The sequence below is a fragment of the Chelmon rostratus genome, chromosome 3 (assembly GCF_017976325.1).
Source record: "Chelmon rostratus isolate fCheRos1 chromosome 3, fCheRos1.pri, whole genome shotgun sequence".
Lineage (NCBI taxonomy): Eukaryota > Metazoa > Chordata > Actinopteri > Chaetodontiformes > Chaetodontidae > Chelmon > Chelmon rostratus.
Genome location: NC_055660.1, coordinates 28,753,099 through 28,780,952, shown reverse-complemented (window position 1 = coordinate 28,780,952; position 27,854 = coordinate 28,753,099). Strand labels below are relative to the sequence as shown.

General features: G+C 40.8%; 1 protein-coding gene across 1 annotated transcript; it reads right to left on the bottom strand.

Moving 5' to 3' along the window:
• Nucleotides 1-1,325: 1,325 nt before the first annotated feature.
• Nucleotides 1,326-27,782, bottom strand: si:dkey-28b4.8 (sarcoplasmic/endoplasmic reticulum calcium ATPase 2). The gene is made up of 24 exons (XM_041964977.1): nt 27,424-27,782; nt 24,622-24,741; nt 23,309-23,326; nt 23,075-23,157; nt 22,742-22,846; nt 20,090-20,228; nt 13,952-14,118; nt 12,168-12,323; nt 11,899-12,040; nt 11,448-11,614; nt 10,556-10,644; nt 10,251-10,353; nt 10,004-10,135; nt 9,473-9,598; nt 9,162-9,383; nt 8,728-8,839; nt 7,453-7,691; nt 7,128-7,348; nt 6,755-6,957; nt 6,514-6,599; nt 6,057-6,190; nt 5,724-5,841; nt 5,381-5,515; nt 1,326-5,288 (listed from the first exon to the last, which is right to left on the bottom strand). Exons 2-24 carry the CDS (start codon nt 24,737-24,739, stop codon nt 5,115-5,117), a joined length of 3,189 nt encoding a protein of 1,062 aa, XP_041820911.1. The 5' UTR covers nt 24,740-24,741; nt 27,424-27,782; the 3' UTR covers nt 1,326-5,114.
• Between the last annotated feature and the right edge of the window lie 72 nt (nt 27,783-27,854).

Genomic DNA, 27,854 nt, shown 5'->3' with positions numbered 1-27,854 from the left:
CCCACCGCACTGACCCTAACACACACACACACACACGCACAAACTCACTTAGCTCACGTTTGGGGAAATTACATAGGGTACATATTTGGTATTTTCTTGCTCATTTATAAAACTGTATTGACAGACATAAACATTTGTTTTCTTATATATTTCAGTGAACCTGTAACCATGTGACAACAGTATGCCAAATCAGTCATGCAGAGAATAAGTTGGCACCACCTACAGGTGAAAAAGATGCATTCAACCACTTAAGCTCCTGAACCTCACAAACCGATGAGGGGACAGCAGAGAGAAGTCAGGTTTAACAGATAACACCTGGTGAAGGTTGATGAGGATGTCCAGCAGGCTGAACCACACAAACCATCAGTTGAGACTGCCGCAAGGTAGACACTGATAGTAGATTCTGTCTGAGCCAGGACAAAGAGGTGCTGGAGGAAGGACAGAATTAAGGAGATGTGACAAGTAAAGTGATTCTCAATATTAATTTGACAAAAGTCTTGAAGCCACCGTGAAGCTTGCAGGGCCTCTGGGTGTCTGGGTGCCATATGCTGCACCTGGGATAGCATATCCCGTCTGACTTTAAAATACCATGGGTTGCCCTCCAACATCTCGTGGCTCTCCACCATCCATTGTCTCTGCAGCCAACCTGGTGCCTCCAAGAGTACCCCAGCACACAGTGGCTTCACCTTTCTGAGGAAAACCAGCAAAAGAGGAGGCAGTGGGAAGGCATACAGCCTCACACAAGGCCATGAAAGGCTCCCCAGTGGTCCTGGCAGGCCAAGCATCCATGACCACAGAGGACAGTGAGTGAATTTATATATGTGTGTGTGCTTGTGTGTATTAACACTAAAATAATATAAAGATTTACATGAACTTATTCTTTATTAATATGGTATTGGCTCCTGTCAGTTCAACCATGTTGGAGAACAAAATAAATCACCTGACATTGGTGTCAGCAGTGATATGCTGGTAGCCTGCTGAATGGCCCCATCAAGTGGTCAGCACGCTCATCAGACACTGCAGCAAGAAGCATTTCCAAACAACTGTCCTGTCCTGCAGCTACTGAGACACAAGCTGGTAATTCTGACTACTGCTGCTGTTTTAAATTCCTGTAATGACTGCAAATCACGGTTCTGATCATAGACTACGGTTGTAACACATGATGCAGAAAACATAAAATGCAAGTGCAAACACTTGGGGATGGTACCCTCTAAAATGTAAATGTAACAGCAGCAGACAATCTGCTGCGCAGCACTTGGAATGTGTCAAACAAGCACAGCACACTTGAATTCAGAACCATTGTAGATTTATTGTTTTCATCCCGTAACATCATTTCCAACGACAACAAACTCTTCAACAGTAGAATGAACGAGAAAAAAGTTCAAAATAAAATCTGCAAAACGGTGCTCCCTTCTTTAGCTTCAGTGTAAATGTTGCTTACTTAGTGTGGAGGGAACACAGAGGAAGAGAAGGGAAGAAAAGAGAAACTATTACAGTTTCCCTATTTATGATGTTCTTCAAGTCATTTATTGACAGTCTGGAACCATACAAGACCTCCTTTCCACTCATTCTTCTCCTAGATGGGCGACATGGATGTAATAATAATAATAATAACAACAACAATAATAATAATAATAAAGTACAAGTTGGTACATTGGGGATTTGTCAGAGCTGGGCTGTCAGGGCATACTACACCCTTGGAAAAAAAATACAATATCAATAAATAACGAAAATAAAAAATAAATACTCAGAACTAAGTGCATCTACATGTGTTTCTTCTGCCTTAATAGTATCAAAACAAAAATATTATATTTCATATAACATTGTTCATTTTTGAAACTTTCAAGCTATTGTGGGAACATTGAGCAAAAACAAAAAACACAAAGAAAAAATAGGCAGAAGTGTGGGCAGCAAAGAAGCAATAACGTCTATGGTTTCCAATAATCAACAGGGAGTAAGTGTGAGAAAAACAAAACCTCAAAAAAGAAGAAAAAACAAAAAACTGCCTGCTTCCACAACAGGTGAGTTGGTCTGACACCTCCATAACAGTTTCTGACCTCAGAAGGCTTCTCTACTCTGAAGCACAGGTTTATGCTTTTATTAAGTGGTTTCAGAAAGAGCCTACGACCTATTATTAGGGCCACTTTTAGGGAAGAAAAACCCTGGGAAAAACTACGAGCAATTGTACAAGATCAGGTCATAAAACACAAGAACGAAGTCAGGAAAATAACAAAATGAGTAAACTTGTGATTTTATGGACAGACAGCCAGCTACACGCTCTGCTAACGAAGCAAAGTCTGACAGAGTTCTGACTGTGGCAGAGTTCGACCGTCAGTCCAGAGAGGACACAGAGGTGACGCGACCTGAGCTGTACTCTAACACAAACCATTAGCAAGCATAACGTCATCTCAAAATATTCAGACATTTTTCTCATAAAATTGTGACTTAGCTTTCATAAAATCATGATCTTATTTTCCTCAACTCAGGTTGTTTTCCCTAGAAGTGGCCCCAATGCTCCATCATCATGACCAAATGCAAAGCACAACAAAAAGTACTGCAGAATCAAAAATGCTTTTTCCAAAAAAATAAAACAAAAATCCTTCAATGGCAAACAGAGAGAGATGTCACAACGGCATCACTGGCAAACATGGCAGATGGGTCATCGAGCAAGAAAACGCATTCAAATACACACTCACTCACTGTCAGGCTTGAATCTGAATCACTGAATCTGTGTGACAGCTCTGCTGACATCAAGCTGAAATCGTGCATCACTGTGAGCACGCCAACACAGAGGCAGGTTCTGCGGTAAACAGGCATGGGGGAAAGATTAAAAAAAAATACACTGCTGCAGTGCTGTTACTGAGCGGGACTTGTATAGTGAGAATTATAAACACATACAGAATATTTAAAGCCATAACATAAAGAAGCAATATAGAACTTCACTAATCAGAGACAACTCATTCATCCTGGAGTGAAGGCTTATATTGAGCTTCAGTCAGTCTATGAAGCCTCAGGATGTCTAAAGGATGAGCAAAAGTCAATCAACAGAGAGACAATGAGGGATATTAGAGTGTAGATCAATCAGAATGAAGGTCTAAGTGACTGGTCTTCAAGAATTTAAAGCTCTGATGAACTGTACTCTAAACCGTGACACAGTTTTAGACATGTGAGCCCACACACGCCCCTCTTTAACCCAGACTCTGCAGGTGAGGATGTGTTTCTGCAGCACTTCAAACATGTTAGAGGTGTGTGACGTGCGTTGACATGCGATCTCTCATGGTCTGCTAACAGTCTTCCCTCACAGGTCAAATGCTTGTTTGCAGTATTTACAAGGAAATTCTAACAATAATGTGACTGAATATTTTTGCATTGCAGCATAAAGACCGTTGCAGTGGCCATTTATTGTACACGTAGTTATCAGCTGTTACTGGCCACATATTATTACTGGTGAATCACTGTGTGGACGTAATGTTGGTGTGTGTGTTTGAGAGTGTGTGTGTGTGGGTTTGTCTTTGATTCTGGACCACTCAACATGTTTCTCTTTTTTCTATTGATCCCACTCATTTTTCAAACACAACAGTTCATCTAAAAGGTGCTATGTGTAATTAGTTGAATCACTCTGAACTCACTGAACATCTGGTTTCCAGCCCAGCCAACCCAAAACAAAACAAAGTTTATGCTACACGAATTACTTTTCTTTTCACTAATCTTTCCCCTTTTATTTTCAAGTCCTGGTTACTTTCTCCTCTTCAGGAGTCAGTGACACCAGCTCTTCCAAAGTTCAATCTTAGCCTTGTTGTAATTTAAGTTTTCACAAAGCAGAGACATGTGCATCACTAAATTAAAACAGGTTGAGTAGTAGAGATTAATAGAGAGATTAATTATTACATATTTAACTGTAACTGCCAGGTGGAACACTTGCTAAGATAACTGATGTTAGTTTGTTAAATTTCACCCCTTTAGACTGAAAAGTAAAATTTCCAACATGTCTGACTCTCATTTACACTACGTTAAAAAAGCACAATATATATCTCCAATTGCAAAAGGTTATGCCAATAATCTCACACTGAATATAGTTGGTTAGGTTATCTTATATTTCCCTCCCAGTCTGAGCTACATGAATACTACTAACCCTCAAACAAACCAATTTATCAGTATAAGCATATATGAATGAAGCAAAGTCATCCTTGATTGACTGTTTGATTGGACAGTGCTACAGATGTGTCCTAGCAGCAGATTTACACAGTCTAAAGTCTAAAGTCTTTTGCTAGATAAGACATTTCCAAGTTTTATTGGTGCAACCTGATTCAGTAAATGACTAGTTTAAAGGTAGCTACGACTTACTAAGGACTTAGGAACAAACTCTGCAAAGGTTTTATGAATAGCTGGTGCCACCCAGTCCTCCTGGTGTCAAAAAAGTCTAATGAAACAATGTGAGAGGGAAATGTCACTCATTGGAAAAATAAAAAATAGCAGTTGGGAACCATTAATGATGGACACGGTATTTTACATTGTGTGTCCCCGGGTTAAATTTGGCAGGAAAACTAAATGCTGACAGACTTTAGAACACAAAACCGATTATAGCATGCTAACATGCTAATGTCTATAATGTAACTTTAAGTAGTTTAAAATGCAAAGGTCAGCAGGTGAGCATGCTATGTTAGCATTCATGTACAGACAGTTTTAAAGGTTTTCAGAGACATATTTAATTTTTGGACCGACAAACTGACTAACGCTGGCATCCCTAGATTAAAAAAAGGGAAAGCTCAAACAAGTACAGTATAAATAAGCCATGGCATTCTTATGACATGTGATCGCAACTTCGACACTATTAACAACACATAGCACCTTTTATTATTGAGGAAGCGATGGTCTGAAACGGCCTTGCACTTTCTTTCTTGTCACTTTCTGATTGTCTGTTGGCTAAATATTTCACTCTTGTGAACTCTTGTATCTCTGCAGAGAATTTATCATCTCTGCTTGCCTCAACCCTCACACTTTTCATTCCTCAACCCTCAGCATTTCATTCCATCAGTTCTTCTTTAGCTTTTCTGTTTCATCTTTCCTGTCTTTCACTGCTTACACCGCAGTCCACCCGTCCTCCCCTTCTCCCATCACTCCCAGAAGATGTTGGTGATGTCAGAGTCCAGGCTGAAGATCCAGATCACTAGTGGTGCGGAGATCAGGACGAACGACCAGGACACGCCCTTCAATGATTGACGCAGCCTCGTCATCATGGCACCATGGCTAGCCCTCGTCCTCTGCAGCTCCTCTTCCTCTTCCAGTGACTTTTTGAACAACAAAGGCAAGAGTTAGAAACGGAGAGGATACACATACCTCTGCTGCATTAACAGAAGCACTGCCAGGCATGTCGTCTGACCTGGATCTGGCTTCCTGGCTCGATGTAGTTGCGAGCCAGAAATTTAAGAACCTCGTCCATCAAGATGACAGGGATTGACATCTTCAATACCACCACCCACTGAGGCCACGACAGGGGGCGTATCTGAAATATCACCTGAAGACACAGAGAGAGGGAGTGGCCTCGTGGTATATCACATCAAGGTGTCAGTGCAGGACAGTTGTAAATTTGTGGCGTGTTACTCACTGAATTTTCTGACTTGAAAAGGATTAAATAGTGCCATCTTTTACAGGAAACAGCCGAATCAGTGGAACCTTTAAAGCATCTTCCAGACACATATATGTATATATGCATGCATGCTTACCGGCAGCGGGTCCACATACAGAATGAGGAAGTGTAGAGCCATGGACAGACAGATGGCCCCCACCAGCCAGGGGTTGGACCAGGGAGGCATCTTCAGCAGGGACTGGTTCTCTGATAGACTGGCCAGCACAGGAAAGGAGGGAAGAGGTTATGTTTACTGCTTACACTGTCTGATCTCTCAGTTCACAGACCAGCTTCATCTCTATCCTGGATAAACAGCCTTCAAAAACCTAGTTTCAGACCAAATCATTCTATTCTGACCACTGAGGTGGACAACATGACAACACTGTGGGATATGTAGATTAGCACGTGGGTGTGTTTGTTTTGCTCTCACCTGTTTAAGGCATTGCACATTTCTATGGTAACCAGGACAGACAGGGCCATAGTCATGGGATAAGGAGACTCAAAGACTGAACACTGTACACCAGCAAACTCGACGTGGCCTTCACTGCACTGCAGGTAGTGGGACTGTGGGGAAACAGATGAGTAAATGACACCTTCCTGCCTACCCGTCTCAATTTCCTACCTTGGCAAATAATTCTAGTGTTGTCATGCTTTTGTTCAGTTATTATCCTGCAGACATGTTGGAATTGATGGTGTGATTTTTTATTATTATTATTAAGTCAAATTAAGTACAAGCAATACTATGTTTATTGTCACAGGAAAGTTTCAACTGCTCACCCTGTTTGTGTTAGTGCCACAGTGTATTCATTAAGCTACAGTGTATAATGTAAGGCCACAGAGCATGAGAAGCATGACAGAGGAGCAGTGCTGCGGAGACGTGTGTTTACCAGTTGATAGAAGGAAAGTTTTGGTCCATCATGGGCTGCCATAAACCACCAGGCAGCAGCTCCAACAGTTGCTGCTCCCACATAACCTGCAGAGAGGGTTGGAAAAGAGCAACTTAGTTTGTAACCTGCAGGTTCTATAGCAGGACGCCTTGTCAAACAGGCAAGATGATGTGGTAGTAGCATTAATGATTATCATTTGATGATGTCATTCTGTCCCATGTCATTCTGTCTCATGACTCACATCCAATAATGAGGTAGCGACAGAACAACCAGCTGGAGATCAAAGGCTCTTTGGGGGAGCGGGGAGGACGGGACATGATGTCCAGGTCTGGAGGGTTGAAGCCCAGAGCTGTTGCTGGGAAACCGTCAGTGACCAGGTTGACCCACAGCAGCTGGACTGGGATCAGCGCTTCAGGCATGCCCAGTGCGGCCGTCAGAAATATACTGAGGAGGACAGATGGAAGAGAAGGAAACAGTGAGAAGCCTTAATCATCCATCCAACTAGACTCTGTATCAATAGATAATCCTGCTACAAAGTTAGTACACCACTTGACTTTCTTCAAGCTTTTTGGCAAAAATGTTCTGCATCCACTTATATCAGCTCGTTCACTAACCAGACCACCTCTCCTATGTTCGATGAGATCAGGTATCTGATGAACTGTTTCATGTTGTTGTAAATGGCCCTGCCCTCCTCCACGGCAGCCACGATGGTGGAGAAGTTGTCGTCAGCCAGGATCATCTCAGAGGCTGACTTGGCCACCGCCGTGCCGCTGCCCATAGCAATGCCGATCTCAGCCTTCTTCAACGCTGGCGCGTCGTTCACGCCGTCACCTGTCTGAAAGGGGAGGGATGGAGGAGCATCATTTACAGGAGGAGAAGAGTGCTGTTGTACTGCTTATCAACAGGCCTGTGACAGTGCTCCAAGTACGAGGATCTCACCATGGCAGTGATGTCACTCAGGCTCTGCAAGTACTCCACGATACGACTCTTGTGTGCCGGTTCCACCCGGGCGAAGCACCTCGCCGTCCTGCAGGCCTGACGCTGCAGGTGAGGGGGCAGCTCATCAAACTCCCGTCCTGTCAGGCCCCCGTTGACCCCAGCACCCTCCTGCTCCTCTTCCTGCTCTGTGATGATGCCCACCCTCCGACAAATAGACAGGGCTGTCCCTTTGTTGTCCCCTGGAGAGAAAAACGAAGAGTGGTGAATTGTTTGATTGGTTTGTCCATATGTAATCACAGCTACAGAAAGAGACAAGGATTTCTGACAAAATTTCCAACCAACTTTCAGCTCATTGCATAGATTTAAATCACATTTCTTGCAGTCAAAACATGTGTATTTCCAACTAAAACATGATGTTGGCTGAGAGATACAGTATACAGGGTATGAACAGTGTGCAATGAATACTCTCAGATATAAACAGAATGTACATGTGCAGCAATTGCAATAGACAGTGCAGGCATAAGTATAAAATACAATATAATAATATGAAGTGCAGACATAAATACAAGTAATAATAAATAATTACAAGTAATGTATATCAAAATCACAATTTGTACCTATGTACCTGCCTACTTGTGTGCACTCTGCTTCTGTTTCTCAATGCTAACATGCTAGCTTGACAGCTGTGAGTACGAACAATAACCATGCTTGTTGATCACATTCATTGCGATGATGTTAGGTGTTTTCTTACATGTGAATCAGATGCAAGATAGCTAGATACAGTTAGTGACTACAATGATGTGCTGGCATAAAATAATAAAATATTAAAAAAGAGTAGTGCGATGGTTTGGCATTGTCCTTGCATTAAGTTAGGAGACAAGAGACAACTTGAAATTAATGGATCAAGGCTGCCTTAATCCTCTGTCAATAATGTGTGTGATTGATCTAGGCTGTTTTTATGTATCAAGGCTCAGGGGCTGCTTTGGACACCTTTGTGTAATTACTGCGTGTGGATTTAAAGTCAGATCGATTACTGGAGAGCACCTCCTGCAGTTCATTCAATTCATTAAAAGTAAAGACTTCATGCTGACTTCATGACCTTTCTTCAAATTCTTCATTCCTACACATGATGCAAACAAACACAATCTCTATTGTTGTAGTTCTACAATTATCTGGTATACCACACACACACACACACGCACACACACACACACACACACACAAACACACCGTGTACATTAAGATGAGTGCTTGGTTGTGTGTGTGAAAGCTTACCTGTGATCATGATGACTCTAATGCCAGCCTGCCGACACATTCGGACTGCGCCAAGCACTTCTTTCCTGGGGGGGTCCAACATGCCCACACAGCCCACAAAGGTCAGGTCCGACTTGGGAGAGGAAAAGAAACGGAGAGAAGGTGTACAGGTCTAGTTTAATGTCTCCAATTTATTTCACAGGCATCACAGACAGTCTATTTCTTTGTTTAGAGACACTGGTAAAGAAAAGATGTTCCAGTTCCCATTGGGCAGGCAGAGCATAATTTGATCTAAGTATTCTCCACTATATCCTCCATTCACATCTGACCAACTTTATTTCATACTTTTAAAACTGATGAGGACAAAGTGTTTTTAGCAGAGCTAGAGCTCACGGTCGGGGTGATGCGCCCATTTTAAAAACATTTCAACACCACATCACTGTCACCATCATCACCTCATAGTTAGCAAAGGCAGCTGAATTCTCAAGGTTGAGGCAGTGAATGTCAGGGGGCGTGTCCCTGGTTGCCATGGCGAGACAGCGCAATGTGTCTCGACCGGATCCCCATTCCCGCACAGTGGACAGGAGCTGCTCCCGCACCGCTGGGCTCAAAGGCACGCAAGCAGAACCGCTGACCCGGATATAATTACAGCGCTCCAGTACACTCTCCGGAGCTCCCTGAGGAGGAATGGGAAGAGTTACACACCAGAGGGAAGAACAAGATGACATGAAGCTTTACAGCTCATAATGAGTAGTGTGTAACTCACCTTGATAAACATCTTGGCTCCAGAAGCAGACCTGGTGAGTTTATTGGACGAACAGAAAACAGACATGGACTTTCTGTCTCTGGAAAACTCCAGCGTCAACTCTTTCCTCATCAGTTGCTTGATCACCTGAAAATAACCAACAAAAAAGAAAACTACAGTATGTACACTTCATCTCAAGAGCAGTCCAGTGAATTTAACTAGCAGAACATACAAAAACAAAAAGATAAAGGACCAAACACTTTGCTGTAGTCCCGAAAAAGAGACCGAGACAGAAACAACTCTTCATTAGTCAATACTCAGCACAATGGCTGAATGGTCTCACAGGTGACAAGGCGTAAGAGAGAAGAGAAAGCATGGAAAAGGTTTCAGAAGTCCTGCGTAATGGATGCAGAGGGTAGAGGTCCAATGAGACACTTGCAGCACAGTCTTTCACTTTACAGAAACGTCTGCCCCACTTCGTCTCTCTCGCTATCTCAACCTCTCTCTCTCTCTCACACACACACACACACACACAGACGGACACACACTTACGGAGCAGCACGCTGTAGCTCTCTCAGCAGGGCTCAGTCCTCTTAGGTCAGTGTCGAACACGTTCATTTTCTCCACCAGACAGCAGAGGGCAGTCTCTGTTGCCTCCCCCACCTTCTCATACACACCCTTTGCCTGTAACACGAGTATAGGCCTCTTCAGTATTTGGGGTAAAACATACTAAGAACCAGATTCCATTTGTAAATGTTCCAAAACAATATATCTATGATGTCATGTTTGCGTGTCTTACCTCATTGTAGTCCAATGATGAGTCATTGCACAATGCACAGATGGAAGCCATCTCCACCAGGCCTTCATACTGACTGCACTTCACCACTGAGCCATCCTTATAACTGGAAAGACAGAGGGCCAGGCCATGACAGAGAAAAGAGGAATAAAGTTGAAACAAAAAAAAGTTAAAAAGTGGAGGAAATGTTAATAAATAGTAACAAAAGGTTGGGGAGATAAATTATGGGCTCTAATAATCCAAACCCATCCACAATCCATAAACTGTCAGGTGTTAAGTGTTAAATGTTAAAGGTTAAAGACACTCACACTTCCCCCTCAGGGGCGTAAGTAGATCCAGTGACTGTGAACTCACTCAGTCTGCAACGCTCCCCCGACACACTGTCTACAACAAACATCTGAACACACACACACACATGCACACAGACACGGACAGACAATGCAGTAGTTGATTAGTTCAATAATGTTAAGAAGATCACATTTGAGGTTAGGTCCACACTCCAACATCCACTTCACGAGCTTCAGATTTTGTTTGCATAAACTTCTGCATAAATTGTTCCAGTTTTAACTCACTGTTTGTAGTAAGAAGCCTTAATATAATAAAGTAAGGGTCCAGAGCTGGGTCCTCCTCACTGATGGACCGAAAAAACTTGATCATGAACTCACCGTCAGAGTCATTAGGGTGGAATAAAAGCTGGAAAGTGTTGCTTACAGTTTCAGCTGGGTTATAATTATTTACCTCAGTGGCAGGCCATTATTGAGAACAGGCTTTTATTAGACAGGCCTTTATCTGTAATTCCATCTGCTTCCCAATTAATACACTTCTTCCACTTTTACCTGTGATCTTGATAAAATGCAGTGGTATGTACATTTTCCCCAACACTATTTGATCAGTGCTACAACTTCTGCTGATCTTAGTTTCTCTTCTCTTACATAAATGCCACTTTCATTAGCATGGCAGGCTGTAAGTGGTTGTCAAACTGCTTTTTTAAATAGATTTTCAGGTCACATACATTATGCTCACTACTTTTGGAAGCTCACCACAATTATTACTGATCAATGCCACGACTATATAATAATTAACACTATATCTTATCACATTAACTAAATCAGGCTGACTGGCTCACACAACAATTTTGATACAAGGTGGATGTTAGCCCCATATTAATCAGTCTGATGTTCAATTCCTTCCACAGCTTACCCTGCAGACCGACATCTGGTTGGTGGTCAGTGTTCCTGTCTTGTCAGAACAGATAACAGAGGTGCAACCCAGCGTCTCCACTGATGGCAGGCTGCGGACAATAGCGTTCTTCCGGGCCATCCTCCTGGTGCCCAGTGCCAGGCAGGTAGTGATGACTGCTGGGAGACCTGATAGAAAACACAACAGGCAGACGATGGAATGAGAAAAAGGATTTTTAACATGTATGTGTTTTTTACGTGCCTTGCTCAAGGGCACATCATGTAAGGCTACTTACAGTGAGTGCAGAAAGTTAGAAGTTTTTTTCACTACAAAAATTCTGCACTTGGTGCCCTTAAAATTACACGCCTATATTTTTGTCCTGGTGGCAACAAAAATACACCTCTCACTGTAAAAGTACAGGAAATACACATTTGCAAGAAATCATTTTCTGCACTGATAGAAGATGCTTGACCTTCTGGTATGGCAGCTACAGCCAGTGCCACAGCAATCTTGAAGTAGTAAACAGCTCCTCTCAGCCAGCTGCCTCCATGAACCGGGTCATTGAAGTGTCCCACATTGATGGCCCACACTGCCACACAGATCACGCTGATGACCTGCAGGTTACAAGACAAGTGTTAGGTAGTAACAAGGGTATATTAATTCTGTAGATTACAGGGCCGAGTCTATTAAGTGTGAAAACCAATGTGACCCAAACTGCTAAAATCCACACAAACACCTTGCCTTAGACAGCTGTTCTCCAAACTGGTCTAGTTTCTGTTGTAGTGGGGTTCGTTCAGGGTCAGTGGAGGCCATCTCATCTCTGATTTTCCCAATCTCCGTCTGCACCCCTGTCGCCACGACAACTCCGATTGCTCGCCCCGCTGCAATGTTGGTACCCTGGGCAAAGGTCATGATAGGCATAACTTTACTGTTTAACCGTCAAACTCTAACTCAAACTGTCAGATTTGTATGCTCTCACATAAAGCAGTCAAAGTGACTTTCTCTCCTTTAATAGTCAGTTCTGTGGGCAGTGACTTCACATCAGTGTGTGAAGTCACATTCAGTCCAGCATTACTCAGACAACCTGAAGGTCTGCAGCCTGTCAGAGTGATGGTGCTAAATAAAACATCAATGGCTGTTGTTCTTTGACCACAGACCACCTGGTGACCCAGCAGCCTTTGAGGTCTGACAGAGATAATACAACATACAACCATGACTGTTCAGTCCTGTCAAATAATGACCATCATCCCTCTCACACACTCTGTCTCATGTCTATATTCTATAACGTATTAGTTGCTTATTTGTAATACCTCTAGAGGCAATAGCGCGATGTATGTTGGACAGAATCTAAGTAAACTACAGTGTATGTTCTAGGGCTTTCAACAAATATTCCAATTGCAAATTTCTATTCAAATTGTAAAAAATCCATACTTTCTATTGTGAAAATAAATATAATATTTTAATATTTTTTTTTTTGAGGGGGGGGGTGGCACTGTCACAGTGGCTGCAATGACAGTACTGCATGAGTGACACAAAACCAGTTTCTATTGTCCAGTAATTACTGTTTTTTTTCTATTTACTGGGGCATATTTAAGTCTCTCCTGTCATAATGTCCTGTGTCAGATGGGACAATAGTAAATATTCTAGCTCCACACTCTCTCTTCTCTGATGTCCCTCACGCTCCTTTCCCAATTTAGTGAATTAAGTGTGTATTTCAACCAAACCAGAGTTAGTGATGATTGGTGGAATAGTGGAAATACGAACGAAGAGGGCTTTGGTAAGAATAGTTTGTTCTAGACTAGTTTGAATGAAGTGTATATTATGATGATAAAATTACTGTTTCTGTAAATGGAGTCTGGATGAACGGATGTTACTCTTTAACAAATAGGAAACTGTAGGGATCATTTCCACAATGTTGTCATATACTTATTATAACAATTTGAGCCATCAGTGGCAAAAACAAACACTTTTAGTGGACATACATTGATGGTGCACAAACACCGGGAGGGATCTAATTGCATTGCGTTTCATGGCAGCTGGCTGCTGTGCTCTCGCTCAAAACTGAAAAAACTTCAAAAATTGTTGTCTCCATTAGTCACTTGGACACAAAAAACATGGGACAACGAGGTCCATAATCAGATAATATGATAATACAGAATTCCTCCTGTTTGTCTGGAACATTGAAGTGTTCAAGGATGCGTGGACCTGTGCAACTGCCCACACACATCACTTTCACTGAGTGAGGATGGTTCAAACTATGTGCTTTTTTTTTAGAGGGAATATATATGACGTCATTTTTTGGCCAATTCTGACTGCCCTAGTGTGTTCAAGGCAATGAAGGAACATGCCACTGAGTGCAATAGTGTGGTTGACTGATACTGAAAATAATAAAAATATACACTGTTGCCAGCTTTTCCTTCAAGTATAACTTACACAGTTGAAATGGTGGAATGTGACTATGAAAAGGTGTAAGAAAGTGAATTCCAACAGCAAAGCCACAGACAGATATGGTTGTTGAGACTCACAGAGAAGAGCATGTTCTTCTTGTCCTGGTTGACAGCTCGGGGATCTGGTACAGGATCAGTGTGTTTAAGCACTGACACAGACTCCCCTGTCAGAATGGACTGGTCCACCCTCAGAGTGGTGGAACGGATGGACGTCAGTCTGATGTCAGCTGGAACCTTATCACCAACTGGGGGTTGTTGTGAACAGAGACCAAAAAAAAAAACTTTAATAAAAGTTTGTATTCGTTATCTCCTGCTGTTCTTATTCATAATTGCAGACAGCACAGATTGAACGCAACGTGATTACTGATTCCCTGTTGAAAAAAAAAAAGTAGGTTTGACAGTTTGTATATAAATGTAATATGCAAACATGTTGTTGATGAAAATTGGAAATACTTTTAAATACAAATATTTGTACAATTTAAATACATTTAAATAATACACAAATAAGTAAATAAATAAAAATGAATAAATAAAAATAAAATGCAAAAGCAGATAAATAGGGGAATCAATACAGAAGAAATTAAAACAGAAATATCAACTTATGCCACATTTTATGAATTAATGAATTCCTAGATTTATAAGAGTATTTTGGAGCTTTGAATGGAATATTAATTTAATTATTGAGTGATGTTTAAACCAGTGAGGGTTTAATATGTCACATATGTATATATGTATCGTACATATGGCGGGCAGAGGATGAACAACTCGTCATTTTTCATTTATGTATTTAAATATGTATTCATGTTCATTTGTATTTCGTTCATATTTGCTGTTATGCGAAGCAATTACCAAAACTAGTGCACTGCACAGTGACCTGCAGCATTTCTGCATCGAGGGACAATAGCTTTCAGAAGGAAAAGTTCTGTTCTTATCTGATTTGGATACTTTAACAGTTCAGAGACCTTCATGAGGATGTTTTTCTTTCTGGACTGAAACTTTCAATCATGAAATAACTTTATATCTTTCTATCTTATCATATTTATACATGACATGACATTAAAATAATGTATTCACTGGCATAGTTTTTCACTTTTGATTTTATGGTACAGTGTCTTTATGTTATTCAGTAAGCCAAATCACTGGTAGAGAAAAGTTCTGTAACTTCATGTGTACATGGACATGTGAGATCATCAAATGTGAAAGTGAAGTCTTACTAAGATCTTAACTCACATACAAGCCAAAACTAGACCAACAAGTGATATAAAGTGTCAATTAACTGTCAAAAATAATCCTTCAAAAAAAACCATTTCCTTTTTTTTCCCACAGAGTCCAGGAAGAAATCAGGCGTTCGTGAGACCGGTAAGCTAAGTCTGCTTTATGCAAACAAGGACATATTGCAACACATGAAAGGTTAGCATTATTTCCAAGGAGAGAGCACAGCTGTTCATAAACTGTTTACAAGTGTTTATATATGCGAGTGAGTCAGAGAAACCCAGAGAGCAGGGAGAGAAATTAAGAGAGGCTGCAATGACATATAAGCCCTTTGCTTACTTCATATCTATATTAACTAAGACTAAGGACTAGTAAGAGAGGCTGACAGTAACTATGAGACCTATTAAAGAACGACAAAGAAACTTTCCACATTGTTGGAGAGAGTACTGCAACTTCATACTGGAGAAGAAATATTGCTCCCTCAAGTTAATTTTATCCAATAATTTGACTTAACTTAACTCATTAATGAGATTAAAATCTTAAATGTTTGAGTGAAAATCATTTGATTTGAATTTTACCAGCTGCGACAGCGTTACTGGTATTACTTTTACCTTGTGAATCTACATGTATATGTGTGTGTGTGAGAGTGTGTGTGTGTGTGTCATTATGGCAAAATATGGAACTGGAACTACCACAGAAGTGGTTTTGAGTACTTTGTCTGGTGTTTATACGTCCGTCTTAAAAACACCTCACTTCACAAGTGTTTAGCTGAGATCAAAATGAAGGCAGAGTGTGAGAATGGATGTGGTCTGACCCATCAGTTCGGAGTATTCATGTAATAATGTAGTAATGAACACTGAGTACTCATGTTGGCGGGCGTCGTGGCTGGTGTGGACATATGAGCAAAATGGTCCCTGGTTATTGACTAGCTTTGAGGCTTTTTCAGTTCATTTCAATAAACTGATATTGGTCAGTAGTATGGAGATGACTGAACAGGAGAATGACCAGTGCAGTTAACGTTTTTCATATTACGGATAGAAAGTTTTGTTTGTTGTAGAGACTGTAAAGCCCTTTCATTCAGTTTGTGATTTTGGTCTCATAAATTAAACTGACTTGACCTGACTTAACTGTACAGCTACGTCAATCTCTTTTTTGTGGCTCTGGGATAGGAAAATGAATGAATTTGAGAAGGTTCATACCAAGGTGGTTAAAATTAAAGCATTTCCAAAGCGTAGCAACCCTGCGTCACACTACACAATGTTTTTCTAACACTAAAACTTTGTTATCAGTCTGCACAGCGTAGAAATCTTAAAATGACATCAATAAGCACAATGCCACACCTTCCTTAGAAAGAACATGTCTCAACTGGTACAAAATTAGCGAAATTAGAAAGCTTGTACCATTTAAATCTGCTGGTCTGCAGAGTAACACAAAAATGCATTGCTGGACAAAAAAGCAATCACATCAATTTGCCTTTTTTGCACTTTCAAGCACTTAATATTGGCTCAAACTACTGGCAGCTTTATTCCAAAAACGTACAGCTGTACCCGAAATGTCAAACTGGTCACTCCATTCAGCCAAAAATGTTGGAAAGAGAATACAGAAATAACAGTAAGAGGCTGCTCTGTCCTTTTGTTCCAGCTGTGATTAGTGTCACCGAGTTCCCATGCTCTGGAAGTCGAATACTTTTACTCCAGACTGAAGGGCACTGGCTCACCAACACATACACCAAGAAACACACCAACACACCAAACTCCTAACCCTGTTTCCTCTCTCTGAGCAGCCTGAAATAGCAATTTGTATCTGGAGGATTCAATAGTTTTCTTACTGGGTCAAGATTGTGCGTGTAAGTGTGTGTGTGTGTGTGTTTGTGTGTGTGTGTGTGAGTGAGTGAGAGAGAGAGAGAGAGAGAGAGAGAGAGAGCAGGCTGCTACTACAGCTGACAGTCTTCATACAACCAAGCTGGACTGATTTCATCTGTGAATACAACTGACCTCTACGTGTTTACTCAAACACAAAACAGTTTTCAAATGAAGAATTCCAGCTCTGTAAACCAACAGGGTAAGGTCTCATCTTGTCCCATCAGTTCAACTACTGTCTTTGACAAGAGAAGAGCAGTGACACATGCGGGGAAAAAAAACACCTGTGAAAATGCTCAGAAGCACTCAGATTTTTCATCTGGTCACATTGGAGACAAATCAGTAGCTATACAAGTTTCCCAACCTCATAAAAAAAGCCAGAGCACTGAATACAAATGCTGACAGTCACAAAAACCTTAAACTCTAAATGTACACTAACACAAAATTTGGTGGCACTCGAAAAAAATTCCAAGTGGATGAAAAAGGCTTCAGCTTAAACATTATATCCAGTGTCTCCATTGTTTAAAACAGATATAATAATTGCTATTCTTGTCATGTATTTCAGTTTTCATAAATCTATACTAAATAGAATTACCGCATTACAGTTATATGCAAACTAGTCAAGTCACCTGCTGTGGTCACAGTGACCTTGAACTTTGACTTTAAACCACCAAAATCTAGTTCATCCTCGAATCCAAGTTAACAATTGTGCCAAATTTGAAGAAATTCCCTCAAGGCTTTCCAGAGAAAAGAATGAGAATAAAACTCATCAGCATGAAACAGACAGAAGTACATACGGTACAGACAATCTGGAAACATGATTCCTGCCATGGCTGTCACTGGCACATAGGCATAAAAAACCTTTGGAGATTGCAGCTTTGAGATGCATTCCAATCAAATATTTTCCGTGAGGGCCTTGTACTCCTCTCACTGGGTTTCCATGACGATACTAACCAGAGAAGAGGCCAGAGACATAGCGGCATGCAGATTTAGATGTTTGCCAGGAATGACTAAACAAAGATGCCGCTGTGATATTTCAATCGTGTCTAAACATCCACGTAGTGGAAATGTACTGTGCTTAAGTACAAAGTTCTTTCCAAGATCACCGCTCAAATACTATAGACACACAGTTAAATAGCACATCAAGAGTGAATGCAAAATACACATTTTATTGATTTGTTTGCCTCCTGGCAGCCTTACCTTGTTTGCAGACTTATGACAGGGTGTCTGCACGATTCACCAAGTTAAATTTAAGACTTAACGAGCTAAAAGAGTTCACGTTAGAGAAACTTTCATGGCATCCCGTGGGAGAAATTGGTCTTTGGGATTAACACAGTGAACACAAATTTACCATCGAACTATAGTATCACATTCAGATCTACATACACACCAAGAATATCGGACGATGCCCTACACTGGGGTTGGGGAATGTACGGCCTCTGGACCACATACATGAGCTATTCAGAAATACAAAAAAGCAATTACTTTTTACAGCGATACACAAAATATGTGCAAAATAGTTGATTAACAAGTGGTTCCAAGCAGTCCTTGAACACAACACACACTGAGCAGCTAATATCATGTTAATGCATCATGGCGCCTGTCAACAAAATGTAAGTAGATGGGTCAGGTTTTCCAAGAAAAATGGATAATTATTTTTTTTGTCTAAGTAAAAGGGAGGCCAGTGTGCTTAAGTTAAGAGGCTTAAGAGGACACAGTCACAGTGATGAAAAAGACCAATCTCGAGTGTCATTACAGCTATAAACGATGAAAAGCAAAATGAATGAGCTGCACAGACAAATGTGCTTGGATAAAATCAACGGATGACCCAAACTGCAGAGTTTGGGTGCCCAGCAAGCAGTTTTCACAAGACCACATTCTCACGGAGGCAGTGTTATGCAGGCAAGACGTGGATTTGGCGTCCCCATATGAAACATTGTTTTCATTATTTGACAACTGGCTGCTGATGGTGGGGTCATCTGCAAACTCCAGAACAGAGTTCCCTCCATGTCTGGAATTGCAGTCATGAGTGTGCAGCGTGGACAGGAGGGGCACTGAGCACTTGGGAGTGTCAAAGAATAGTCCAAATTTGATTATTTCATTGAATTGTCACAGATGTCCAAAAATCCAAAAACCAGACACTCAATTGTGAAGACTAATGTTTGATTGTGGAAAAAAAGCTTGCCTGATTTGGCCTTCATGGCAGACATTATCAAGAACCTCTCAGAGCTGAACCTCAAGCTCCAGCAGCTTCTCAGCTCTCTGCTTTCAAATGTGAAATAATTTGAAGTGAAAGTAAAGCTGTGCAAATGCAGAGGTAACACTGTTCATGTTCCTTCTCTGCAAAAACAAAGGCCTGCATGGACATCTGACTATGCTGGTGAGTGTGAAAACTCCTTCTGATGACGCTGATGTGCAGTGAAATCATTAAGCTGCAAAGCTGTGAGTAGATAGTGGAACTTAGTGGTATTTATACCTGTTCAGCTTACAGCTTGGTAACCTGTACCTTCTGCCCAAAGGCTTCATCTCATAGTATTTGTGAAGGATGTGGTTTAGATCATTAGCTTACACAGGCAGCTTCCTTGAGGAGCTCCAGTACTTATAAGCTGTCAGGGAGCATTGAGTTGACTTTTACCTGCTGTTTTCTTCCTCCTTATGCCTGTAGTGTTCAAGAATATTTCCTGCATTGGCTTACATGTGACTGGGAGTGAGGATCGACATTCAGAAATCTGTACTGCCAATTTTCCACCTCAAGGCCTGGCAACATTTCACTTACTATGCTGTGTTGTGAATGAAAGCAGTAACATTGCAGGGACAAGCACTTGAAGGGTTACGCTGTCCCGTAAAGAGGCTTTGAAGGAAGAACTGACAGAGATTATCTATGCTAATGAATATTGAGAGGAGAACAATGAGAATATGAACGCTAATAACACCTCACATCTGCAGTTTGTGGAAATAGGCTTTTGTTTTCTATGACAACTTTTTAAGGAAGCAGCTTTAAAATGCAAAAAAAAAAAAAAAAGAACACCGGTACATTAAGAAGAACAGAATAAGGCTCAGGCTAACCAGAGGATGACAAGAATTTTGTTATCAACAACTATTTCCAATGCATGTATAAAGAGGTCAGTGCTATCTGGCTTCTCACCAGCAACTTCCACAATGTCTCCAGGAACGATGTCTCGAGCTCTGACTCTCTGAACGCTCTTCTTGTCTTGTCGGTACACCTTGCCCATCTCTGGCTCATACTCCTTCAGAGCTTCGATGGCATTCTCTGCATTACGCTCCTGGAGGACACAGCAAAACAGTAAGTTTCAGTGAGTTTCTTTTAATTCTTCAAGGCACAAGTTTCACTTATTTACACTCTCATTTTCCAACTCAGGCATGTGTATTGAAAAGCCAGTTGAGTTCATTTGTGCTACTAAAAATCACTCTGCAACACTGTTGATTTCGTGCCCATATGAATCATTGTTATCAGTGTTTGACAACTGGCTGCTGATGGTGGGGTCGTCTGCAAAATCCACAACAGAGTTCTCTCCATGTCTGGAATTGCAGTCATGACTGTGCTGCATGGACAGGAGGGGCACTGAGCACTTGGGTTGTCGACGAATAGTCCAAATAGTCCACTCCTAACCCAGAGAGTATACAGTCCTGAATAGGTTTGGTCCAACCATAATTAACAGTTCAAGCAAACTTCAGGTATATTCTAACATAGTGTATTTCCCATTAATGTGGCTATCGTGCCTTTATGGGTCATGCTAATTTTGCATGCACAGCCTCCAGTGTAGAGTTTTGGAGAAACATATATCAGAGTATGCTGGGAAAGCCTCCTTCAGCTTCCCAAAACACCTGAAATCTACAACACAGAAAGTAGCACCCTGGAATAGCCATGGACAAGGTCTGATCTCTGGAGTTACTATGAAGTTCATCTTCAAAGAAGGCAAGAATTAGGGCGCGTTTTCGATTTAATTACTTAATGACTAACTTTGCAGATGAAAGTGAAGTATCTTGTTAAAACTTCCTGCACCGTCACCCAGAGACTGAATTGGTTTAGAACAGGCATGGGCAAACTACGGCCCGAGGGCCATATGCGGCCCGTTACAAAATTTAATCCGGCCCGCCGAACTTGAACAAATTATATCAATAAACCTTGTTAATGTTTTATTTTCCCTGCAATTCTGGCTTTTTCCCAATAGATGGCGCACTCTAGATACATTGAGCTTTGTTGAGGTGAAGCGTATTACTCCACGTTTGCGCTTTACTCTTCGACCCTCAGCCCTTCTGTAAAGATGAGCGGAGCTAAGAATGTCCAGTTTTTAATAAGGAGTGGACAACTAAATATTTTTGACTGAACACCGATCAGGCGGTGTTTAAAGACTATGATACAGCAAGAAAACTGACTCCAGACTTTGATGCGCTGGATAAAAAGGGAGACCAACAACACTGTTCCCACTGAAATTAAAAGTACGTTTCTCCGTTGTGTTATGTAAAAAATGCATTTGAAACTAATTTGTTCTGTCTGTTAAGGGATGCACATATGTGGTGCTCAGGTGCACGTACGTTCTCAAAACCAAGTGCGCAAATGCAGCGCGATCAAATATAACGCGCTCCACATACTGGCGCGCTGTCACTGTTCCGTCCTCGCGCTGCTTGTTGTTGAGTTTTGGCTTTAGGGATGATTGAATAGAAGGAGCAGGACAAGTAGACCTGCATCTCCTACCGTTTTTTAAATGAAGACAGTCAGGAGGAGACTGATGATGATAATATCCTTAAGGATAACACAACTTTCAGTGCTTTAAAATAATAAAAAGAGTCATTTCAATAAATAGCTCAGTTCTGTGGGACTTCAAAGACAGATATTTAGTTGTAATGCTTTTGTTCATTTTCAATTGAAATTAAAGCACATGTGTTCTACATATCTCATGATATTTTATTTTCTCTTATGAGGTGGATTACCAAAACACTCCATCCATCTGCTCCTGGTCCGGCCCCCCAGTCAAATTTTAGAACCCTTTGTGGCCCACAAGTGGAAAAAGTTTGCCCACCCCTGGTTTAGAATCAAGAATTTATTCTGAATCCAATTGTGGCACCCAGAATCTAATCATGAGTTTTGCAAATGTGTCCACCCCTTGGGACAACAGGAGCTGTGATGGATCACCTCAGGCTGCTTGTGTTTGATCTAAGCCTAATCCAAACTTCCTGATGGTAGTAGAGATTCATGTGAATACAGGATGGAGCAATTTCAAAAAGAGCTCCATTATCTTCTCCACAGTAATACACATCTAACAAAACAATTTCCACTGCACACCTTCAGCTCACTGTGGCCCCTGCTCTCTGTCACATTGAATGAAACAACATAACCACAGTGGCTATACAAAATAGGACCATATTTGTGCTGCTGCCAGTCTTGGCCAGGACTATCTTTAGTTAAATACAGGTTAAATAAATAGAAATACAATATTTAGTCATTAAACAAGGCAGACTATCCAACTGTATCTCAAAGTGTGTGATGGCCTGATCATGTACAATATACACCTGTCTGCTGATGTAGTGGTGCTATCACCAGGATAAATCTGGCTCTCAACTATGAATCACAACCACTGTATAGTGGGATTCCATGTGTTGAGTATAAATCCAACTTTAGGCTATTTTGTATGTATATATAATAATAAATTAATGGATTTTTAAACAATTCACACCAACAATTTAAAGGCTAATTCATATTATTGAATGGTTTAAGAAATTGCCTTCATATGATGGTTTGATTGTCAATCCACAATACAACACACACACTGTTTACCTGCCATACTCCTACAATAGCATTGGCGATGAGGATGAGGAGAATGACAAAAGGTTCAACAAAGGCTGTGATTGTCCCTTCCCCTTCTTCGAACCAAGCCAGGGTCTATGAGACAGAAGACAAGACAGAGAGAAGGATGGTGTTTTGTGTTCAATCCTTTTGTTTGTGTGTGCACACATAACAGGGTTGATGTTCAATCAGTTTACACAAATACAGAGTCCATACAAACTCCACATGGCTGTTCTAGAAATGATTACTTTTGTGTCATATTATTTGCATATATAAGTGTGTATGTGTTTGCTCATGGTTGTGAACACAGTTGTGTTTCCTTACAAAGGAGATGCATGCAGCCAGCAGCAAGATTCGAACCAACAGATCCTCAAACTGTTCAAGGACCAGCTCCCAAAGAGACTTCCCTGCATGAGGACACCAAGGAACACGATGAGGAGCAGGAGAAAGAAAGAAAAGGAATAAAGATTGCAATTTAATGTAGAAGAGACAATAATAATAATGGAAGAATGAAAAACAAAGAAGAGAGACAGAATTGGATAAAATAAAACAGCTCACCTTCTTCAGCCGGCAATTCTGTGAGTAGTTAAAGGTGGATAAAAAGAACAGAGGAGGGAGAAAAAGAAACACAATTACAACATCACCACCAAAGGTAATTGCAATTACAATGCAAAGTAATCCAGTGCTCTTCCTTGTCCAATCACTTGGTGCCTATGAGTTTTTGTGCTTGCTAACAGTTGAATGTACTGCAGATATAAAGGACACCTTCTACTGTAAACAGAATGTATAATGGGTATGCTGCAGCTTGACAGCACTGCTCAGCATCTATGCACACATTTACTGAACATTTCATCAATACCAGTATAATATATGAGAGGCCTTAAACCTCAGTTACATCTAATTTGATATTTTGTATGAATGTTTTTAATTAGATTGATGGTTATCATTTTTGTTAGAAGCAATTTATTTAATTCTGTATTTAGCAGATTTAATACATAAGTACAACCTTTTATGGCATTATCTCACCGTTTTACAAAAATACTAGAGATAATCCACTCAAAACCTAATTCTACTTCTTTTCACTCAATTAGCAATGTAAGGGAAATATTTTAAGAAAGAAAACAAATGTAATGTATGTATTTATTGGTGGCAGGAGTAACCTGCCCCACAATGTAGGTTGGATAAGGGGCAGGATTAAGCATCTCAATAGCATTTATTTGGCACAAAACCTGAAGTATATTACACAACTACAACAGTGTGTGTACTACAGGGCATGCCTATCAAATACATTTACATACACAGCAGCAGACACACATACCGACGAGGCATGCAGCACAGGAGGCTTTGCTGTAACAACTGGCTATGCGAGATGACACAAAAAATAATTTTTTGGGACATTTCCATCAAGTTAATCCACTGGGTCTCCACTTCCTCAGATGGTGGGAGTAGATGAAGACGTTTGTGTTGGCGGTTCTTGGAGCCAACAGAAGAGAAATTGGAGTGTGTTGCTTGTAATGTTACCTTCCACATCTATGTGTTACTGGAGCTGGCATTATAGCGAGGGAAACAGTAGTTAATGTAGTAGTAACTCCAGTTCTGTGAATATGTGTGTAGCCCTCTACCTACATGTTGCGCAGTAAAGCACATTATTTTAATATGATAAAACATTTATCATGTAGTTGCAGAATGTGACACCAGCAATTGTGGTCATTTGATCATCAGCGTCACAGATTGTGACATTTAAATAACAAATGACGGAGGAAGTCCACTGCACAGAGGTTTACTGTTGTGTTGCTTCAGTAAATAGCTGATTTGTTTTAAAAAATGTAAACAATGACAACAGCAAGAACAAAAACAATTTAGATTTGTACCGTTGGGTCCCCATCTCTCCCTGTTTTTCTTCAGCTGCTCACAGCTCAGACCTGTAGACTCATTTACACTGAAGAAGCCCAAAACCTCCTCCACCGTCTTAGTGTGAGCATTATCCATCACTATGGAGGGAGGCGTAGAGAGAAGACAAGGCAGTATCAATATCACCAATAACGTTCTTCAGTACAAAAATATGACAATCAGGCATCCCAAGCCTATTATACTAACCTACAGAGGCAGTTATGAAACTGAAAGAAAAGCAGTTCAACACAAAATGTTTGTAGTGTAGTGTAGGAAGGTTATATGGCTTTAAGGATGACGAAGATATTTTAGGCTGAAGGAAGCAAATGTTTTTTGCTGTATTCAACATTTCTTAGATGTTGCTACTTTCATGATCATAAGTTAAATATATTAATGAAAATTCTCTGTTTTCCTCAGTCTTATGTTCTTATTAGTCTTATTTAACACATCAGAGATGGAACAAACTGACTGGAATAATCAGATTTTCAATAAAAGGCAGTTTGTCAGTATTTTCCACACTTGAAAGATGTGTTTCTTAGCACCTGCAATACAAATTACACACTGTTACAGCATTAATTGGCTGGGGAATCAGATGTACTGTATAGCCAAGCAACCAGACGAACTGGAACCCACAGAGACAAACAGACCCAAGAGACGTGAATTACTATCCACAGGGTGTGAGTTGGATCTGAAAAAAACATCTCCCAGTGATGCATCAAATTGGACAATATTCATTTCTATGTTTGTAAGGCTGTGCTTTTCTGAAAGGCTCTGATGCTGCTCCAAGCTCCATTCAAAAATTTAATGCTTGCCAATTGACAAATCAGAGGTACCTGTTAGAACAGGGAGGTGGCAGCCGTCAATTTAGTTAACATCTACTGAGTTTTCTTACATTTAAAAATAAGGCATGAAGAAATTATTTGCGTGTTATTCCCATCACCTCCCTCCACCTCTACGGACTTGTGTAAGCGAGCGGTCTGGAATAATTCAAAAGCTTCAAATATCATTCATTTCATTTCATTTCATGTAACTAACTAAAAGTGTATTGTTTTTTGTGAATATAGACATATTCTGAATTTGATGCCTGCAGCATGTTCTGAAAAACAGGCAACAGTGTTTACCACTTAAATTTCTCTTTTTCTGTTTTGAAGATGCGATTCTTTCCAATTCTTGCTTGATACACGATTTCAGTTGCTCAACAGTCTGGGGTCTCCATTATTGTGCTTTTTGGTTCAGAATGCATCACGCATTTTCAATGAGAGAAAGACCTGGACTGCAGGCCGGCCAGTCTAGTACCGGCAATCTTTTACTATGAAGCCATGCTGTTGTAAAACAAGCAAGGTGGCTTGACACTGTCTTGCTGGAATAAGCAGGGACGTCCTGAAAATAATGCCGTCTGGATGGCAGCATGTGTTGCTCCAAAACCTGTATGTATCCTTCAACATTAATGGTGCCTTAACAGATGTGCAAGTGACCCTAACACACCTGCATACCATCACGGATGCTGAATTTTGAACATTCGGCTGCCAACAATCTGGACGTTGCTTTTCCTCTTTAGCCATGAGGAAACAACGTCCACGATTTCCAAAGACCACAGAAAGCTTTTACATCAGTCCATCTCAGATGAGCTTGGGCCCAGAGAAGTCAGCTATGTTTCTGTTGTTGATATATGCTTTTCACTTTGCCTGACAGAGTCTTAACTTGCATTTGCAGGTGCAGCAAAGAACTGCATTAACCAACAATAGTTTTCCAAAGTGCTCCCAAGCCTATGTAGTAATATCCTTTATACAATCATGTCAGGTTTTAATGCTGTGCTGCCTGAGGGATTGAAGGTTACAGACATTCTCTGAATCTTTTGATTGTTGCAATTCAGTGTTAAGAAACATTGTTGTTGGACTGTTTTGGACTGTTTTGTTTGCCCACACAGCTTTTCATAAAGTGGTGAACCTCGCCCCATCCTTCCATGTCAATGACTGAGCCTTTCGAGGATGCCTCTTTCATACAATCATGATACTATCACCTGTTACCAAGTGACCTATTTACCTGTGAAATGTTCCACACAGGTGTTTTTAGAGAATTCCTAGTCTTTTGTTGCCCCTGTCCCAACTTTCTGACTGCTAATGCAGACATCAAATTAAGAATGATTGTATATTTTCACAAAAAATAATAAAGTTTATCAGTTTGAACATTGAACATTAAATATATTGTCTTTGTACTGTATTCCACTGTCTATGGGTCGCAGAGGATTCGTTAATCATTGCATTCTGTAATTATGTACGTTTTACACAGCATCACAGCGTTTTTGGCACCGGTGCTGTACAATATTGAGCGACCACCCCTGCGTTTTGCACAGGAGCCAAACACTATGCTAATTATTTGGTTGTCTACAAAGAAATTATCATGATGACACTTCCGGTTATTTGCTCAACGTCTGACGTAGTATATGTAGATAGCGTTAAAGACTTTCTCGCTGTTACTCGTAGCCTCGCCTTAATCCTGGGTTATAAGGATGACATAACGGAAATTGCTCAGAGACATGTTGCTCACGACCGATGGAGTTTGCCAGTAATTTGACATGGCTGCGTATTTAACTGGTTATAAGGTTATATGATAAGCCATACGTCAAACGGCAGGTGAAAAATCACAACAGTTTAAAGCTGTCCGAGCTACAAGCTAGCAGATAGCTAACAGTGAGTTACATGGATGTCTGTGTTGGTGACTAGCTAGCTAGGCAGCTAGCGATGTTATTACGTTAATCCTCCGGAGATGAACAGGTTGCTTACCAGTGCGGTTGACTCTTTCGTCCACTATCCCTTCCGTTTTAGAAAGACGGACTATATGACAGCACCATGCGCTTTTGACTGAGATGCTCACAGCAATGAAAAGAAAGCAGTGAAAATTACTTTGACAAGGTAGTTTCTACAACAAGCTACCTAGCTTAGTTATAAGTTAGTATGACAGCCGCGCATGAGTGAAAAATCATCAGGACATTATTTCCATTGAGACGGTTTCTGATTCCCGAGTCGTGAAAATGTTGTCCGTAGAAAAAATAAGGCTTATTTAAAGTAAATGTTTCTCTAAATAAGGTTCAAGACTAATTTATCCGGAGAATGCTGTATTACTACTCCTTATCCTTGCTCCAGGACTGTCTGCGGACTCAGTAATATTCACCCTGCAGCCTGCCTCCAGTCCAACAAAATCAAGCTACTTAATC